The sequence below is a fragment of the Carassius carassius genome, chromosome 29 (genome assembly GCF_963082965.1).
Source record: "Carassius carassius chromosome 29, fCarCar2.1, whole genome shotgun sequence".
In the NCBI taxonomy this organism is placed as follows: domain Eukaryota; kingdom Metazoa; phylum Chordata; class Actinopteri; order Cypriniformes; family Cyprinidae; genus Carassius; species Carassius carassius.
The window spans coordinates 11,720,927-11,742,285 of record NC_081783.1 but is presented as its reverse complement, the minus strand read 5'-3'; the positions used below and the strand labels follow the sequence as shown (position 1 = coordinate 11,742,285).

Here is a 21,359-nt window from a genome sequence, read left to right as displayed (position 1 = left end):
CAACAGTTAACAGCAGTTTCATTTCACACCATAAACAAGTTTTTCTTCCAAATGAAATCTTAAATACAGTCATCGCTAAAACCTCTTAACGCCTTATAATTGCTTTTACAGGCTCCAGTGGATACAGTCGTTGCATTTAATGCAACATGTTAATATCATGTATCAATAGAAAGGCTAAATAGTTCTCCATCCACTTGCACAACCTGCCTGTGGCAAAATGAAAAAGAAGGCTAAGCTGGAGAATTATTACTTTTACTGTCAATAAAACAGTTAAGGATGCGCCTCATCAGCAATGCAGGGAAGTTCGGCTCAATAGACCAAATCTTTTATCATGACCTCTGCTTAGCAGTTTGTACCAGACACAGTGAGGTGCTAATAGTGAGTCTCTGGAAACAAAACTCAATCTCCTAATAAATATATGCATACAAAAGTCAAAGATTTAGATACAGACCCAAACAATGTGCTAAAAATGAATAATCTGTAATTCAGATCTCTTCTAAGAGTAAATAAAACGACTGCCCTTTGTCACTCAGTTCTACCAAGAGACAAACAACGAGCATTTCAATATCGAGAGCTCCATCACTGATGCAACAGTGCCCTCCCAGCTTAGCAGGGGGGCTCAGATGGAGAGCGAATGCTTTAACACAATGTATCAAGGCACAGATAGCAGGGCAAGGCAACACTAGAGATGGGCCTGTCAGTCATATTGCTGCATGCTTCCAGCCATGATCATTATGACTGACCTCTTTGTAGCCATATCCAACCAAAGAAAAAGCCTCCATCTTGTCTGAATTCAAACAAATCACACACACTCTTTTTTCCAATGGACACCTGTAGGCTTGAGTTTCAATGTGCACCCATGCTATTCACGGCTGCACTGGGTAATAAGAGAGCAACATATCGGCCGAGCTCAGATATTCCTTTCAAAGTGAGCAGAAGGGACTGGCTATAGAAGTGTGCCATGCTTTAGCAGCAAAATATAGCATCAAATCAGTTATTCTCTATGTACTGTGGAAAGTGTTGGCTCAAGGCTTGGAGCAAAAAAGAAGTTCAAAACCACTGCATGATTGAGTGGCTCCCACTGCACAAAGTAGCTTGGGCTGCAGCCTGTGTGCACCTTTGAGCTGCTTTACTTAGCAATTTACACAAAGGGTCCTAACAGTTAGAGGGGTATTTGGCTGAAAACAATATAGCAACAGCACTAAGAATGTACTGCTCATACGAAAATATATTTTCTTTTATCTTTAAAAAAGAAAGACAGATTCCCTTCCTCTTCCTCTAGTTTTTTTTCTGCACCTTATGTTTTACTTCATTTCCAAGAACTTCAAAGCATTGGTGTGCTAAGCAATATTATTATTTATTTGAGAGTCACCGCTGCTTTTTTGATGAAGGGTCCATTTTACACTGGGCTGAATTCACTTTGATGGTCATTTCCGTTCCGTTACAACGAATGAAACACAGCAAGATTAAAACCACCATCCATATGCATCATTTACTATGGCAGAATCAAAACTGCCATATGCCATCGTCATATCAAAAAGGATTCTAAGAATGAAGGAAATCAAAAAAGAAAAAACTTCTAAGCGCTAGAAGAACGTTGCAAAAAAAAAAAAAAAAAATCAACACATTCTTCATTTGAGCATATTTGTAACAGCAGTGCATGCAAGAAACTCAATTTGTAGCATAATGCATTCTGGCGTGTGTTGACATTGCCAAAAACAGCTAAATCTATTAACCTTGATGTCAAAATGAAGGTGTGTGTTAAAACCTGTGAGCTCACTTGATAACAACAACTTGTCAAGCAGGAGTCCAACATACCAGGGCTACAATTTAAAAGGCTAGAGAAAAAACAACAATCATCCTTTTTCTATACCATTAAGAATTTATTAGGAGGAAAAAATAGCTGTGAAAATACACCTATGTTATCTTGCTTTTGAATTGGAAGCTCTGCAAGTTTCAACAGTCAACAGAGCAATAGGTTGACAGCTGTCCCTAAAGCATTGCAAACTGGAAACAAACATGAACTGGAATATTTAAAGATGATGACATCTGTGCTTGCTCATGAATATGACTGCTTGAGAACTTGCACGGCTTTATGGCAAACAAAGAAGCAATGTCTTTGTGGTTAGTCAACCTCATATGACGTATTCAGGCATTTCAAGTGAAATGACACAAGATAGAAGTAAAATCTTATGGATTCCACTCCTCAGGAATATACAGCACTGCTTACTTGTATTAGTGTTTTTTCACAACTAACTAACTAACTAACTAACTAACTAACTAACTTAGAAGCAGGACCATGGTAAAATGTTATCTTGTTCAAACATTTGCTATTAAAAAATACTTATATAAAATATTTAGAAACCATATGTTTGCACTTTTGTATTTTTAATTTTCCAATATTTATCTGAGCATAAACAAACAAATAAATAAATAAATAATAATAAAAAACCACGGTCTATACAAATGAGGTGAAAGTGGTGTCGGCCGCTAGGTGTCAGCCTTGTGACTTTAAACACGATTTACCCTCAACATGCTGTCATGTGTGCACATGACTCCTGTCTCTTTGTGCATGTTCATAAGCCAGATACTAAGGAATTTACAAATATAAACACGCGCAGTATAACCTATGCTATAGACTGACGAGGAATATTCAGTCACACAAAAAAACTAAAACAACAACAACACACGTTGTACGATGCAAAAACACAAAGTAACTAATAATAATACCATCATTATTAAAAATAATGTCATTATTATTATAATTATCTAAATCTCATAGCATTTCATATCATGTTACGCCCAAGAGCGCCTTTATGTCTCTGTGTGTTTGTGTGTCAGAGAGCGAGCGAGCGAAAGAGAGAGAGAGAGAGAGAGAGAGAGAGAGACAGAGAGACAGAGAGAGAGAGAGAGAGAGAGAGAGAGAGAGAGAGAGAGAGAGAGAGAGAGAGAGAGAGAGAGAGATGTTGTGGTCGTCATGTGTGATGGAAACGAAAGGCAGGTCCCTGAAAGATTCGCAATTAACGCATGATCCAAACGCAAACAGTAGTGTAGTGCTCCCATTCTTAGGCGTGTATGTCATTAATATTTCTTAACACGGCTACTGCCATATTTAATCACTAGAACTAGTGCAACACGTGAACAACATTTAATAGCTTATTAAATCTCGAACAGACAAGTCAATAAATACGTAGGCTTCTTGCCGAAATTAAACGTGTTAGGCGTATTATGACGTGAATAATAGGCTACTGAGATATGACGGATCTAAAATTAGGCAGCAACAATAATATTTTTACTATCAAAGAATAGCGCTGAAGAGGTAATTTCTGTATGCTAGCTGAACCCAGCGGTAAAGAAAATATCTACTTAATTCATTTTTAATATATTGATTAAAAATCATTAAACCCATTATTATCATTACCATATGCTAAATAAGGGTCAACTTAAATCTAGACCAAATTAAGTTATTTCGAAAAAAAAGTTTATGGAGGATACCATGGCAACAGCCGACCACTAGAGCTTATTGTCAGAGGAAACATTTAACAAAACAAATAAAAAAAAATATTTAGTACTTTTTTAATAGCTTATATCAATTATTTGTTTGTTTATTTATTTATTTATTATATCTGGAAAAATATATTACAAGAACTTGGTGTTTTGTTTAAAAAGACAATTATCTGTGCTGTGAACTGGGCGCACATATGATTTCGTACGGAAATTCCTTATAAAAAGGTTACTCTCCCTAAATCCAATCCAATAATTGGATTGACAAACTATATGTCCACACATAACTAAAACGGATAACATGGACTTCGTTGCGAGAACTAGAGCTCGCTGGCCGAGTTCATAGCTGTAGTTTTGCCCCACCCACCAGCAAATCCAGCTCTCCAGTGTAACCTCTGATTGGCTGTGGGGACTGCGGGTCCTGTGACTGAGCGCGAGACACTGAGCTGTGCATTCGACAGTATGCGTTGAAGATGCGCTCCGTGCGTTTACCTCAGTGAGCCACATTTAAGAACTATATAAAGAACTATTTCGTTTCATCCAGAGGCTGGATATTTCAAACCGGACGCTTTTATTAGGGCGACAAGAGCACAGCTTGCAGCAAATGCTTGATTTTTCTACACTGATCTTCTCTCAGTGTTTTATACGGATTTAGTTTCTTTCTTTCTGGACTAAGGCCAGCTGAAATACCTTCATATAAGAAACGTATGCTTGTTGAGAGAAATCTTCAGTGGACAAGGCACCCACTTCTTGCTCGACTGGGGATATCAGTGAATTGTGGACTAGACTGAGATTTAAATATTGGTTTGCCATATTGTTTCAGTTTCAAAGACTGGACTGACTTTTTTGTGTGAAATCGGAATCTGTCGTTTCAGTTGGATATGTGCATGGACATAAATGCGGATCAAGGAGGAGACATCCTAACTTCACATTATTATATGGATTGATTGAGTATGGACAATGTTTTAAACTCAATTTCAGGCAAGTATTCGTCACGAATCATGATACCGAGAGCAAATATTTTTGAATTGGATCCTTCCTTTCATTCATTCACAAGTTGAGGACCTTCCAGCGGACATTTAGCCTACATTTATACAGATTTTTTTTTCTTCTCTTTCTTTTTTCTCACTGGCTCAAAATGGTCGGTTTACATCTCGGTTACCCTGAATTACGCAAATGTTCATGTTGAAGCCATGTTTTTCTCGCACAATGTTTTCACATTCTCTATATGAAGAATCATTCACCAGGTTTCTTCGAAAAAAAAAATTCCCCAAAGAATAATGCAATGGGTGGCCTGATAAGATTTCGATAAAGTAAATGGAAGTTATCAACTGCGTAATCAGCAGGGTAATTCAGATGAATTTCATCGCATACATAAACATTTTCGTTCACTTTAAAGGATGCCTACCAGACTGTGATTTTATTCCTTTGACTTATTGGGAGTTTTTTGTACGTCCGACCGAACGTGCATAAGTTTAAATGTTAATAAAAAATCATGCAAATGAGCGTGTGAAGGCAGACATCAACAGGTATAATGCATTCCAAGGACATGGATTTCGTACAAATGTTTTTCTGCTTTCTCTTGTGCTGGACTGGAGTAAATGCCGTTTACAATTTGAAATACACAGTGGAAGAAGAGCTGCGTGCAGGCACAAAGATAGCCAATGTGACAGCGGACGCAAAAAATGCGGGTTTTGCACTGGGAAACCGACAGCCTTATTTGCGGGTTATCTCCAATTCCGAGCCGCGATGGGTCAATCTGAGCCCCGCCGGACTGCTCATCACAAAGCAAAAAATTGATCGGGACGCTGTTTGCCGACAGACACCGAAGTGTTTTATTTCGTTGGAGGTGATGTCAAACTCGATGGAGATCTGCGTGATTAAAATTGAGATTATCGACGTGAACGACAACGCGCCCCGCTTCCCCACCAGCCACATTGACATAGAAATCTCGGAAAACGCCGCTCCCGGTACCAGATTTCCCCTAGAGGGGGCAAGCGATCCGGACTCCGGGAGCAACGGCATTCAGACGTACACAATAACCCCTAATGATATTTTCGGTCTTGAGATTAAGACGAGGGGGGACGGGTCCAAAATCGCAGAACTTGTGGTGGAAAAGACTTTGGACAGAGAGACGCAGTCTCGGTACACGTTTGAACTCACCGCGGAGGATGGCGGAGACCCCCCAAAGTCTGGAACCGTGCAACTTAACATCAAAGTCATTGACTCGAACGATAACAACCCCGTTTTCGATGAGCCAGTGTACACTGTAAACGTGCTGGAGAATTCTCCCATTAACACCTTAGTCATAGACTTAAACGCTACGGACCCAGACGAAGGATCCAATGGCGAGGTGGTCTACTCGTTCATAAACTTCGTGTCAAACCTGACCAAACAGATATTTAAAATCGACCCCAGAACAGGCGTGATAACAGTGAATGGCGTTTTGGACCACGAGGAATTGCCCGTCCACGAAATTGACGTACAAGCCAAAGATCTGGGTCCAAATTCAATCCCTGCCCATTGCAAAGTGATTGTTAATGTAATCGACATCAACGACAACGCGCCAGAAATCAAACTGTTGTCAGAAAACAGCGAGATGGTAGAGGTGAGCGAGAACGCTCCTCTCGGATATGTGATAGCTCTGGTGAGAGTCTCAGACAATGATTCCGGAGCGAATGGAAAAGTGCAGTGCAGACTGCAGGGCAATGTGCCTTTTAGACTCAACGAGTTTGAGAGCTTCTCCACCTTACTTGTTGATGGCCGTCTGGATAGGGAGCAGAGAGACACGTACAATTTAACCATTCTAGCCGAGGACAGCGGATACCCCCCGCTTAGAAGTTCGAAATCGTTCGCAGTTAAAGTAACGGATGAAAACGACAACCCCCCGTATTTCACCAAGCCACACTATCAAGCCATGGTCCTTGAAAATAACGTCCCAGGTGCGTTTCTGCTGGCGGTGTCCGCCAGGGACCCAGACCTGGGCATGAACGGCACCGTGTCCTACGAGATCATCAAATCGGAGGTGAGGGGCATGTCTGTGGAATCTTACGTGACCGTGAACTCAAACGGCGAAATATACGGCGTTAGGGCTTTTAATCACGAAGATACGCGGACCTTTGAGTTCAAAGTCTCTGCGAAGGATGGGGGAGATCCACCTTTGACCAGCAACGCCACCGTGCGCATTGTTGTACTGGATGTAAATGACAACACACCTGTGATGACCACCCCGCCCCTGGTGAACGGCACCGCGGAGGTGTCCATTCCTAAAAACGCTGGAGTTGGTTATTTGGTTACACAAATAAAAGCTGATGATTACGATGAGGGGGAAAATGGAAGGTTAACGTATTCAATTTCAGAAGGCGACATGGCATACTTTGAAATAGACCAGATAAACGGCGAGGTGCGAACCACAAAGACGTTTGGAGAGAATGCGAAACCATCCTATCAAATAACCGTGGTGGCGCACGACCATGGCCAAACCTCTCTGTCTGCCTCTGCCTATATTGTCATTTATCTCTCTCCTGATCTCAATGCACAGGAGCAAATCGGACCCGTCAACCTGTCTCTCATTTTCATCATTGCCCTGGGCTCTATTGCAGTCATCCTGTTTGTCACAATGATCTTTGTGGCAGTCAAGTGCAAAAGGGATAACAAGGAAATCCGAACATACAACTGCAGGTACCCAAACAATTGTTGATACATCTGTTTAAAGTTAAACACAGCTAGTTCAGTGTGCGAATTATTCACAAACCTTCAGAGGGTTAACCACAAAACGAGCTAGAATCAAGAAAAATGGCCAACCATAAAAATATTATTGCGCTAAACACTTGCTCACTAACATAAATTGCTTTGGCCTGAGGTGGTAACCATAGCAACAGTAGGTTACTCGAGGTCTCAATGGTATGGTCAGTATGTAATATAGGCAAAACATAATTAGGCCTACTGTTTGTTGTATCACATTTAACATGAATAACTTATTAGTATTTACATATCATGAAAACAGTAACAACAAAAAGGTTATCTCAGTCATTTGAAGTAACTGACAGTTAGCTACAGTAGTTAGCTGCGCCAAATAATTTTTTTTTGTTATGAGACAGACTAACCTCCAGTAATTGTGCCTCAACAATTACTGACAGAAATTCCCCAACATTGTTTTAGAGAAAATATTAAATTGTGGCTAAATGTAATAATGTATAGGCCTAAAAATATTGTAGTTTTTACTTGTGGACATTTCAGGCCTTACTTATTGGGTCATACCTCACCAACCCTCCCATAATTCGCACCCTGGTCTAGTTATCAAGCATATAATTTTTATTTTTATTTTTTAAATGAATCAATTCTCAGCATACAATGATTAAGCAATAAAGACAGAGCATGTTTGATGTGTATCTTGGCTGTGTACGCGCTGTGTCTTCAACTGTGCATGTGCTTCGGGCCTTGCCCTGCTTGTTGCAATTGCTGATAACAGAAGCAAGCATAACAGGAGATCATTACACTTGTTTATTGTGATTATTATGTATACACTATTTTAAATATTACTAAAAAGATTACATATATTCACAAATTATGATGATATATATATATGGAGGCCCTTACATGAGCTTAAAATAAATATCATGATACTAATAAAAAATCTGATATAGTGTAATAGCATAACAAAGCAAATATTTTACACCACAGGAAATGTCACAATAATTTGACATTTTTATTTGATTTAGAGTTTTCAGAGTTTCAGTTCAGCTGTCTTTATCATAACCCAGATCAAAGTGGCAGAAGGAAAACACATCGATCTTAAATTTAATTGATTTTTTTTATTTTTACTTTGATATTGCCATGAAAAAAGTACACAAGCTTATGATGGAGTCATCAAAAAAATGGAAATTAACCATTGCTTGATGTCTGATTCCTCAAACACACTCTGCATTAAGACTGGTGTTTGCATAAATTATTGGTGTAATTTTATGACCTTTAGGTCCTCTCTCAAATTTAAGCTAATCAAAATAGAAAATATTGACTTGTTGCTCAAATGTGGAGATTTCATACTTGATTTGGCAACATGTTATGGTTGTGATCGTAGAGGTCACTAAATCAAAATACAATAGCAAGGCCAAGGCAGCCAAATATTACTGTCAACGATCACACTATCATAAAAATAATTACACTCATAAAAGGTAAATCATGCAAATGTATAGCATGGTAATAGTCTTTGACACATAGTGTGTAGTGGAGAATATTATTTTGTTAATCTACTGTAGTATGAATACTTATCAATCTGTAACATTGGCCACTGTGTTGATTTCCCTCTGCTACATTACCACTCAACATTTCCATATAAATTGCTTTTGCAAATTTAACCTGAAACCATTACCATAATTTTACCTCAAATTGTTGTTGACATTTCTGTCTGTCTAATGCAACAGCACACAGTAAATGATCCATCTTAACAGAGACGTATGTAAGTGACCATTTTCAAGAAGGCTACATTGTGATCACGATGGTTAGGCATATCTACCTCGCCGTGATCGGAAGATGGTAAGAGATGGCCTGTGTTTAGATTGCTGTCGTTAACATTTATTTTCCTCTCCAGATAGAAACCTGATGGAGGCTTTCAGCTCTCCCAACAGGGGGTTAGTGAGAGTGCTTGATACGGTTTTCCTCAGCTGTGCTCACTGACTCTCCTTTCTGGCTCATCTGAGATTCTTTGGATTGTCTTGACTGGCGAGAGCCAAATACATATGACCAAACAAACCATAGAGACAAGAGTTTATTAACACAGTTTAAAAAAAGACCCTGTTGCTGTTGCAGTTTACAGAACAAAAACAACACAGACAACGACATCCAATAATATCAAATTATGATAATTAACATCGTACTGTACATATATAGGGCCTTTCTTAAGCAACCGATCTAAGTCTCTTCTCACATGTTTGCAATCTGCTTTGTCACTAACTCTTTAATGAAAGAAACAACCTCACTATTCCTTTCAATGTCATAATAGTACATTTTTTCAACGATCTATTATGCATGCCTTGTAATGCCTAACTAATATTCTGTGCTTTAAGTCACATAAAAAAAAAAAGACAGCTTTTAGTTGCCTCCCTAAAAAGATAAGGTCCTGCACCGTTATAATTTTTTCGAGGGAGAAAAAAGTAAGGAGCAGGGAGACACAGCCTGCATCCAAATGAAAAGCACAGAAAGAGGAGCTTTGTGTTGGGCAGGCAGAGCGAGCATCCTATTAAACCCAAGCCGTACGTTAGGGCGAATGTGTGCCCTTCAGAGGACATAAAAAGAAATAAGTGTAAGATTGTTTCAGGCTATAAGATCTAATGATCCTCATGGGAAAAAGCGAGAGGGGTCAGTGGGGAATAGCTAAGACAAAGATTGTTTACTACACTGACTTTCCTTATAAGCACTCAAGTTTAAGTTTAGATTGCAACCCAAGCATCATTTGGGACAAGACCTCAGAGTTGCTCATTTACTGTGATTAGAATCAAAACCCTCAAATCAAGTTAGCAGTAGCCACAGAGCATAGCTCAGAGTATTGAGATTCACAACCCACCTGCCAGCGGGCTTGTTTGTAACACAAGTGAAAAAAAGCAGACAAAAGCGGGCCTTACTTTGAATATTATTACTTACGCTCGCAATGACGCTTGATATCATGTGTCGCTGTGTGTGCTTCTGTGGTTTGGCATGTTTGCATTGTGTATATGTGTTTGTGACAAGTAGAGCCGCCGAGCATGGAAATGCAAACAAATGAGGGATGTCGGCTCCATTGGCGGCTGGAGGTCGCTCGAATGTGGCCGCTCTCTCTTGTGCCGCCATTGAATATGGGTCTGGCACCTCAGCCCGAGCCAGGCCAGGACCTGGCGCCGGCTGTGCATGCAGTGAGGAATGCTGAGCACTGCTTTATTGAGTCTGTTCAGTTTCTTGTACCTGCGCAGGGTGGCGGAGTACTCCTACGGCAACCAGAAGAAGTCCAGCAAGAAGAAGAAGCTGAGCAAGAATGACATCCGGCTGGTGCCACGGGACGTGGAGGAGACGGACAAGATGAATGTGGTGAGTTGCTCGTCTCTCACCTCTTCGCTCAACTACTTCGACTACCACCAGCAGACTCTGCCGCTGGGCTCCAGGCGCTCCGAGAGCACCTTCCTCAACGTGGAGAACCAGAACTCCAGGAATGCCGCACCCAACCATGGCTACCACCATACCTTCACAGGGCATGGCCCTCAGCAGCCTGACCTCATCATCAACGGCATGCCGCTGCCTGAGGTGAGATTTGCTCCAGTCTGCTCCATCCTTCAGCCTGCCACGGCTACCAGCGGCAAGGGAGGGTGGGGTCGAGGGAAAACCATCATAGATAGCTGTTATTTTTACTGGAATTTGGGTGATTTGTGGTTGCTGTTTTTTTTCTACAAGATAGGAAAGTGGAAATACTCTATAGTTTCTTTTAACTAAGCCTTTAATGGTGCTTACATATCCATGCTTACATGCATTATTTGTCAATTTTTAAAACCTAGGAAATGGAATAGGTGTATTAAAAAAGTGAGCAAGCCATCACTGGACAGTTGCCAAAGTGGATTATTTGGCCACCTCTGTTTCTGCACTCTCTTCTGCATGCTGAGCAAAAGAGCTGTAGCCTGAACATCTGCCAAATGCACTGGCCTGGCTAATCGTTAGCGCTGCATGTAATTTTAGGTGCAACCATTAAAAACAATCATTGCCGAAACAACCATTTGCACCTAAATTCTCAGTCTCCATAGGTGGCATGCAGTGGCTTGTGATGGATTTCTGAAATGTAAAGGCAAAGTTGCATCTGTTTGCAATAGAGTTACACACATGATAAGCATGCTTTATCATGATGAAAGGGTAATCAGCAGTGACATAATCAACCAGTTGGGTTGTTTTAAGACCACAGTGGCAATGACAAAGTAGGCTCTATATAAACATTTTATAATGCATCTTATTTTTTAATGATAAACATTTTCCAGATTCTGCAAGATAATGATTTATCGTTTAGAAAAATAAGATGGATCATGAATATTTTGTATTTTGTTTATTTATTTAGTACTGTCCTGATTAAGCTCTCAAAATATAGTTATTATTTACACTTATTTCACAAGAGATTCTATGAATAATAAAAAAGATTATTACACAAATTATTCTTAGTTCTTATGACAGTGCAGCTTCCTCAATGAGGAGGTATACATTGTTGTAAAGGATGATTGGTTTCACTTATTATTTATCCTTTTGGAAAATAAAATAAATGTGTACTTTGAATACAGTATACGAATACGAATTATGAGTATGGGTCACCATTCTTGGCTAAATGTCACGTCACTCACTTTGAATAAAAGCACCTGCCAAAGCTATAAATGTATATGTGTAAACATCTTACACAAACTATGAAGGGCAATATTAAATAATAAAGACATTACATATATTGCAAGGAGTATGCAAACTTATGCACTCAACTGTAGCGAGTGGTACAGCTGTTTGAATTGTCGGGTGGAGCACAACACACATAAGGAGTTTCACTTCTGGCTAGATGAGATGTAAAATTTTCACTGATCCGTTGATTGGCTGGTCCAGCACTCTCCATCATTTGCAAAGCCTGTGGAAATCAATGAAACACAGTTAATATAGCACTAATATATTAAAGTTGTCACCAGATGCTCAAAATCTTACTGGAGATATTTAGAATTTAGAATCCAACTAGTGGAGGAATATTCAGACAGAAACCATCATCTAGGTCAGACTACACAGAGGTTAACACAAGACTTAAAGCTGCATGCTGGCTGGACAAAGGAATTACAGTGTGTAACACAAAAATGTAGTAGCTAGGCATGGTAGCGTAATCCTTTAATAAAACTACCTAAGCAGCAGGATTAAAGAACATCTATTTTTCTCAACTGATGAAAAGACAAAGAATTTACGGAGGGGGGTGGTGTGGGCTGAATAAGCCTGTAAATTTGAGTGTGGTAGTGAACTCTAATGCAAAGCTTTGTTGTTTCATTGCAACATTAGAAGAGGATGAGAGAGAGAGAGAGAGAGAGAGAGAGAGAGCTAGACGGTGTATATATGCATCTTAATGTCAGATGTCTGGGCCCAGCAAATTTTCCAATTTCATGTAGGCCAGTGATTGGCCTGATAAAGGTGTGGGTTTATTTGTATGCTGGTTTCATCATGCGCATCGCTCCACCTGACACTGACAAACATCTCATTGACCACATTTCTGCATATTTTTTCACCAGAGGCCAAAGACGGGCTGAATACAGTCTGACATATCCTTTCCCCTTTGGTGTGACATTTACAAAATACAGTGGCTTCCCATTCAACATGCTGTATATGAAAGATGTTGTTAGTATAATTACACATCCATTTATGTGGGGCACAATCAAATATTGCAGCTGTTAAGGCCCAATCCCAATTCTACCCCTTAGCCCTTCCCCTTTCCCCTACCACTCCGTTTCGCGCATTCACGTGGAGGGGTAGGGGTGTCTCGATTCTCTTTTGGTTGTAGGGGAAGGGGTAAGGGGAAGGGCCAGATAGCCCTTCAAACGAAGATTTTTCGGGACCACACTTAAAACGAAGGGGTATGAATTATCTCGGCAACATGGCTGCTACAGCGAACAAAAAGACACATAAATGTAAGCTTTTTTGGCATAAATAAAGATTTTAACGAAAAGTAATCATGTTACAAAAATATGTTACATTCAATTGTGAGTTCATATTAATGGTCATGTTAAAGAAATGTTTGCAAAAAAATCGCTAATATTTGCTAACGTCATATCATTACAGACTGCATGATAGTGCCACAGCATATCTGATCAGGGCGATAACTGCCGTAGCCCAATAATTAGAAATCGCTAAACCATTTTCTCAAATATTGCCTATCCGAGAGAGAGAGAGAGAGAGAGAGAGAGAGAGAGAGAGAGATGGAAGTTGCGTGTATTCGAGTCTGTGCGTTTATCTTTTTGGAGTAAAAACAGCGATTGTATCCTCTCGCTGCTGGAAAATATAATGTAGCGATTCAGTATTTAAACTGTATTTAATATAAGCCGTGGGGCAGCGTTGACAAGTTTAATTTCTCCTGGATGTGTGAGCTGCGCGATTTCCGATATGTGTGTGTGTGTGTGTGTGTCAGTAAGCAGCAGCTCATTAATACAGAACGATAATTAATGGCTCTAATGCACACCAGTATATGTGTGTATTGTAAGAGCTAGACGACGAATGTTGGCGTGTGACGTCATGGTAGTGGTGTCCTAATCCTTAGGGGAATATTTTTTCCCCTACCCCTTGACACTCTGTTTCAAGGGACAAGGGGAAGGGGTATAAAATAGAATTGGGATTGGGCCTAAATGACCGATAATAGCTCTGTCATGCATTACGAGGCTGGGCTTGGAAGCATTTGACTCTACAAGTCAGGGTTTCCCAGAGGTCTGCCAAGGACACACTGGTTGGTACACAGTTGTGATTAACCGTGCATCTCCTTGCCCTGAAATCTCAAAGCCTGAAGGCTGTTTTCCGGCATTTCGTGAATCAGACATAATTTTGAGATGTGGTTTGTTTGTTTACTTTACAGTCCCAGTTGGAGTTTATACTCAGAAAATGTATGTTTGGAAGAGTGCTGTGCCAATTTTTCCAGCAGGAGAAGAAATATTGCCTAGTTTTAATTAAAATTACACACTGCCGGCTTATTGATAATGAAACTAATCTGATAATCTAGATAGTGGATGCACACATCATTTCATCCTACTGATAGCATGCTTTTGAAAGGCACAGTGTGCTTTTTTTGTGAACAGCACAACAGCAGTGAAAGATACACCTTTTATCTACATCCACCAGTGAACCAGACACATAATAAGGCTGAAAACTATTGTCCAAGATTAATATTTATTTATTTAGCAGACTGTTATTGATTTACAAATAATACAGATTCCTATAATATGAGAAATTATGCAGTACAAAGAATTGCTACAAAAAAACAAACAAAAAAAAAAACTTTATTAAAGATAAAAGATGAGTAGTTTTGGGGTTAAAATATACTTTTTTAAAAATCTATTTATTATTGCAGATAATAATGTATGTCAGAAATAACAGGTTCAGCAGCATAGAATATGCAACATTTACAATTCATTGACTCAGCCTCCGATACTCGACTAATGGATGTAAGATGTTTTAGAGACACCAGTTTATGTAGCTTATTAATGCTAATGTAAAGTCATTTATTAATGCTAATGTGCTACAAAACATGCGGGATAGAGGATGAAAGATGCTTAGACAAGAACTAATAAAAATATTTATGAAAAAATGTATTCATTTACTTATACAATAAAATATATAAAGTGATAACAGTAATTTGTGTTTCAAGGCTCTTGGTAAGCTCTGTGTTTATGACACTGACTCTCTGGATATGGTTCTGTGGTGCCTGTCTCTGAGGAGCCAGACACATTTTTTTTCAGAAAGCCATGTGGTTAACCTGTCTTTGGTTGTCTCCACAATAAAGTTCAGGCCATAATAGAGATGCGGCTCTCTAGCTGATTATACAAGATCAGTAGCGATTCTTGCAGCATAAGCATACATGACAGCCTGCTTAAACTAAAATGAGGCTTCGCTCCACCTGTGATACTGGTAATAAGCTAAAATTCCACCAAGTATCGATCTGCTTGGAGAAAGCGTCCTGCTACTTTATGAGAATGTTAGAATTCTAATTTAGGAGAATGTAGTAAAAAAAAAGAAGTGGTTATTTTGCTATTTGTATTTTCTGTCAGAGAAAACCCCTCTCCAGTTTTGGAACAATAATTTAAGCACTGCTCGTCCAGATGCTAGCATTCTGTTACCGAAGAAATTAGCTCATAAATCCCAATGCTAGCATATGGTACTCAGAAACAGTTTAATATTTGAGATCAGCCTGTCAATAAGGATCTGTATATTTGATTAGATTAATCTCTTATGTACCACAGTGATACAGACATATAAACATGAGAGTAGACCTTTTTATTATAATGAAGTAAAGCTATGTGTTGATGTTATGTAGCCCTGTTCTCCAGGGTGTCAAACTAATTTGTAGCATATCCATCAAGCACTTACAGCTTCACAATAAGGCTTCTCTGCACGAGACACATTTTCATGTCACTTTGTGTATACAAAGCAAAGTCATGCCACGTAAACATACACATTCGCTTCATATGCTGCCAATCACTTCAGCCACTTAGGGCTATGCCTAATGTTTAGACTCCATTTCTGGAGAGTGGCTGTTGAATACATTAGCCCTTATTAATGTAATTAAACCTTTGTTGGAGAACTTTTTGTTTACCAAACCCTCAGATTTGCCAGAGCTACATTATCTGTTGTTTGCATACCACTTATTGCAGTTATAATTTTTATTCCCCAGGTTTGCCCCGCATTCCTAAAACGGCACGCAAGAATTTTAATTTCTTCTCCATCATTCGTTGTTTTGTAGCACAAAATAGCTTTTTAAAAACCATTTGTTTCACCTTTCAGGTCAGGGTTTTAAAAAATGGTTTGACTTAACTGAACTGCTGGGTTTTTGAGTTTCTCTGACTTTCGTCAGACTGAGCCAATTAATCATTCTAAATCCCATACACGATAAGGTAAAGGCCACAGCATGCTGCCTCCCTGAAGGGCTTTCAGAAAGCTTCACTGAACTGGGCTTGCTCTGATGAAGAACTTGGATTTAGCCACTTTCAGCTAGGTGGGGAATTAATAAACAGAAAGAAAGAAAATAAAAAAAGAAGTTCAGAAAAACAACACAGACTGCCTACTACACCTAAACTTAAAATATTTTTTATCAACTTGAGCTTTCCCGTTCTTTCTTTTATTTTATGTGCCAAAGAGCAAAATAGACAGTTCGTGAGAGCAGGAAGAAAAAAGGATAAGGAAGTGAGAGATACGCCTTATCTCAAGTACCTTGCGATGCGTTCTGATTGGATTCTGGCAGATGAAGATGGGAGTTTTCAAAGAAGGTTATATTTGTAAGCCACAGACTCTGCTGGCATTCTGCCTTCAAGAGTCGCCTACTAACAGGAACATTTCCCGATCTAATAAAAGGGCCACAGTTCCATTATAGCACAAATGTTCAATCGTTTGCTGAACTCTGACGTTCAAGTGAGACATTATTAGAGCAATATAGTCGAGCAAACTCATTCTCTTTAAACTGTTTTACTGTAGGCTGCAGATGAGGCATTCCGAGCCTCATCTATAATGAGAAAAAACCCTAATGCTATCTTTGTGGCTCCAGTCATGAGCTGACATAAGCGCGTCAGAATGCCCAACTTTCATATAACGTCCACTCTCAAATTATTTAAGACAAAATAAGACAACGTATTATCCCCAGTTAGGAAGAGAGGAAGGAGAACATAAAAAAAATATAGCCGTAATAAGAAAACATTTATTTTATATTTAAATTAAATAATGCTACGCATTTTTGTATATACTGGTGCAGTAAAACCTTCGAATCCAAATTTAAGGATAAGGTATCTCTATTAAATATTTTACTGTACCTGAAAATATAAAGTCATTTCATCACGTTTAGATTAGTTATCCTTTAAAAACATCAGAAGAAATGACTAAAAATTATTAAATAAACCAATTAATGAATGAAAAAAAGTGAGAGAGTGAGTGAGCAAGAGGGAGTGCATTTTAAAAAAGAAGTATGTGCATTGATTATCTGGAGTGGTTATAAAAGCATATTTTATAGTTTTTTTTTCAGTGTTTCTCAAACAATTCTATTCATTCTTTGAACATGACTGAATTGTTATTATATATATTAAGATCCTGCATACATTCATGTTTGGACTTTTGAAATTAGCTTTGCAGGTTTACTTTGAAAAAAAAAAAACAGTTGGAAGAGAATCTTTTTTCACACTCTTGCAAAGTAACACATAATGTGTGATATCACTTAGATCAGGGCGACAAGACGGAACCTGTGAAAAGGACTTCTGATGGAAAAGTAGCTGGCCAGATACAGATACAGTTGAGACCCACAAGAGAGGAAAATAACTTTATAAATGATTTTCTCTCTCTCTTAGCCTCATCTCTCATTAACACAGATTTAGCTGCCAGCACTGAAAATGCCTGTGGTTAAATTAATAGGATAGGAAAGGTCGGCCTACATTCTCTAACACAAGGCATTGCCACAGGGAATGACGAACAGGCAACTTTCTACATGGTTTATCAGAATACTAGTGTAGTGAATACTAGACCAATGTGCAATATTCGCCGTTACATCTGTAGCACAATGAACTGTGACAAACCATGTGTAAAGTTGTATGTGTATATGGACTGTCATGAGCAAATAAAGAAAAGAAAATACGAAAAAAATCCTAGTGGGTGAAATTCAAACTGGTGGGTTGTATGTGTTTGTACAAACTATCAGATTTGTGTGAGCAGATGTCCTTCCAAATATTTTTATACCTACTTGCCAATTAAACTATCAGGGGATCGGCACATGGATAGACCTTTTAGGGAAATTGAATATCTATTTAACTCTCTGTTTTTTCACGTTCAGTAATTTGCATCACAGTTTAAACAATGTTGTCTTAATATAGTGGGAGGCTATAAATATGCACAAGTACAGAGGTGGAAAATGCTTTTATAGAACATAGGGCTGGGTATCGATTTAGATGTCTCCATTTGATTCGATATCAATTCACAAGCTCTCCATTCGATTCGATTGTCGATTTATTTTTATTCAATTCAGTGAATATAGTTTTAATACAAATGCTATTGATATTTAAAAAAAATTAACAGTAAACATTATTTTACAAATGGTGAATTTATAAAAAGAAATTAAGAGCCACAGGCCAGTATTTTAAACTTTTTTTTTAAACAATAAGAGGGCCATATAAAACGTTCGTATTCCTTTTTCTGGTAATCAGATGAAGGCATAAAACAATTTAACCCTTTAATTAAACCCTTTTATTTTTTGGCAAACAAAGTACTGCACAACAGAGGTTTACTGTTAAAATTAAAAAGAAAACAAATGTGATTATTCCTTTAAGAATAAAGATTTATTTTTATTAAATACTAATTATTATTATTAGTAGTAGTAGCATTGTTTTACATTGAGTCTTAAGACTGCTAAGTAGTAATATATTTTGACAGTTTCTTCATGTTAAAATTAAACTTTTATTTTGACGGGTTGCTGTGAGGAACTTGCAGCTGCTGTGTATGTTATATGATGGTAGTTTTGTCAGATTAAACGGTAAAATGCTAATGAAGTGACTCTCAGAGCAGCTGGAGATGATATTCATGTATTCATATCAACATAGTGAGATGACAGAGGCTGAAAACACCACAAGCGTGGTCTGCGCCTGACTAAACAAAACAGTGCATTGCACCATCCGCCATTCATTCATTCAATATTCATTGCGAAAAATATGGCGCCTTTATGCGTGATATCAAATACTTCCGCAGATTTGTAGTATTATTATAGAATTTTACCTGAGCATTGCAAATCACGCATATTGCCTTGTTCTTGGTTCTTGTCAACATTATTTCCGTCATGATTAGTACTGAATGAGTGACAGGCTTTCTGTTGTAACATTGCGCAAGGTAAATAAGAGGGTGACATTTAGTGGAAAAGACTAATGAAAAGATTCACATTAACCAGATCTTCTTTTAAATGTTTCCTGAAATAACTACCGGAAAAGATCGATTCACGGCTTTTGAATTAAAAAAAACGATTAATCTATTTTTTTTTTCTTTGCCCTAAACATGTTCCTTAGTTAGTTTGTATTTAACCATCAATTGATGGCCAGTTACTCTGGGTGTTGACAGAATGTTCCCTAACCCCAGTAGTAAAAAATTCAGAAGGTATTGAACATTCTTGTGGCATTATGACAAGAAAAGAAAGAACAGCCATTATATATATTGTTTTCCAAGCTATAATCTCAGACAAACACAGAGTGACCTTTCGAAGGGGCCGAACTGAATTTGTTTTTCTACTTTTCTTTTCACTTTAAATTGTTCTTTCAGTACCAGGGACTGCATGCATTATCATAAATTGGATAAATGAAAAATTAAATTTAAAAATAAAAGTTTACCGTAACACCGCCTAGCTCTTTTATCTCCAAAGTTTTATACAAAAGCCTGATGCAGTTTTTTAGAATGTGTGATATTGCTTTTTCGGTTGGTTTTTGCTCCTTTATTTTCAAAGATTATTATCAGAACATGTAATTGTTTACGTATTGATCTGCGCTTGCCTCACTTTTCAGCGTCTAATACAAACTTCTGATGTATTGAGTCAATTACATATCAAGAACTCCTCCTTATTACTTGCCTCTGCTTTTCTTCCATTTATGAAAGGAAAAAAAGTCTCTCTTGAGAGAAATTGCATCATATATCTGCTGAGATTAATTTCCGCATTCACTGGGTTTACAAGAACAAGAATAACCAGCCCCTTTGTGGGTCTATTGGCAACTGGGTTATTTGTCTAGGTAGGCAGGGTGTGCTGAGTGTGTGGTGAGGTGGCTTAATGAACAGCGAGATTGTTGGCAGGCAGGCATGTATAGCTGTAGCACTGAGAAAACAGCAGGCCAACATAATTGTGCATTGTTCAGCCATAGAACAGGAGGCAGAGCATGTAATGAGCTGTAGCACCCGCTCAAGTCTTTCCTAATGGGCTATGACTAGGTTCATCCTTCCAGGGGCCTTAGCCACTCCAATCATCGCTTTCGCCCATTCCCCCTCGACTTTCTCTTTCAAAGACCCCAGTATCCCCATCTTCCTCGCTCTCACTTCTGGCTGTTCTTTGTTTGGTTTTCTTGAAAGAAATAGACTCATACAGGTTTGGAACGACATGAGAGCGAGTAAATAAAAGCGTTGACATGGGCCAATGAGAAACTTGGAAACAAAGTTTCAATTCAATTCAATTGAAGTTTATTTGTATAGCGCTTTTTACAATACAAATCGTTACAAAGCAACTTTACAGAAAATTATGTTTCTACAATATTTAGTAATAGCTTATAAGTGGTGACTGTCAGTTTGTGCACGTATGACAGGATTTGTAGAAAAATGTATACAAGTCGTAGTCAGCCAGATGATGAACATTATTAATATTATTAATAATTAATAATTATTATATGATTCAGTCACACTTGTAGCAATATTTGTTAATTCTGTTGATGATTCAGGGTTAGCATCATCTGGGGTCCTCTGAGGGTCAGCATCATCTCTTAGGTGTTCTGGATCCAGACTGGAGCTTGTGTAAATCCTAGTTACATCCCGTGGCAAAACATAGAAACAAATAGAGACATCATTAGCATAGCTGCTGTTCCAACAAAGTAAAATTAATTAGTTTAACCCAAGCTAAAGAATAAGAATGCACATTTGATCAGATACAACTATACTCACATTCAAGTTCAAGTTTAGTAAGAAATATGTTGATGTTATTTGTAAGATGCTGTGAGAATTTTCCTCTGGCTTGTTTGCATTTTGATTGCTCAAACCTCCTGCATAAATGGGATTCCAGTAGGCCTACTTCACCGTTTTTTTTTTCTTTTTCTTTTTTTTTCGTTTTACCTGAAACCCTGAGATACGCAGAGCCAAAAGCACTTGAAAACCTAACAGACCAAAATAAACATCAGCTAGTGAAAAGCCCCTGAAATTGAATGTTTATAATGCAATACAAAATGCAAAAAGATTTTAAGCCAACCTTTTTTCAGAGACCACTCCGCAAGGCACAATGGAAGTTTGCTTTGACTCCCTTGTCACGTCCAGCATTTGATGTCCTGCAGCCAGAGAGCCAAAGTTAATGAATGAGATCGGTGTGTTCTGATTTGCTGCTCTGTTTCTGGGCACTGTGCTCTCAGCAGGGGCTGCAGCCTCTC

General features: G+C 38.5%; 1 protein-coding gene across 4 annotated transcripts in view; it reads left to right on the top strand.

The window, feature by feature from the left end:
* Positions 1-3,943: 3,943 nt before the first annotated feature.
* The window catches only part of LOC132109624 (protocadherin-19-like), a 58,391-nt gene continuing 40,975 nt past the window's right edge, over positions 3,944-21,359 (top strand). The window contains exons 1-2 of one of the 4 annotated variants that reach the window (XM_059515862.1): positions 3,944-7,185; positions 10,449-10,563. In XM_059515862.1, coding sequence (XP_059371845.1) covers positions 5,039-7,185; positions 10,449-10,563 — 2,262 coding nt within the window. In that variant the 5' untranslated portion in view covers positions 3,944-5,038. Of the gene's footprint in view, positions 7,186-10,430; positions 10,777-21,359 lie in introns of all 4 variants that reach the window. The other 3 variants (XM_059515860.1, XM_059515859.1, XM_059515858.1) reach the window with 3 other exon arrangements.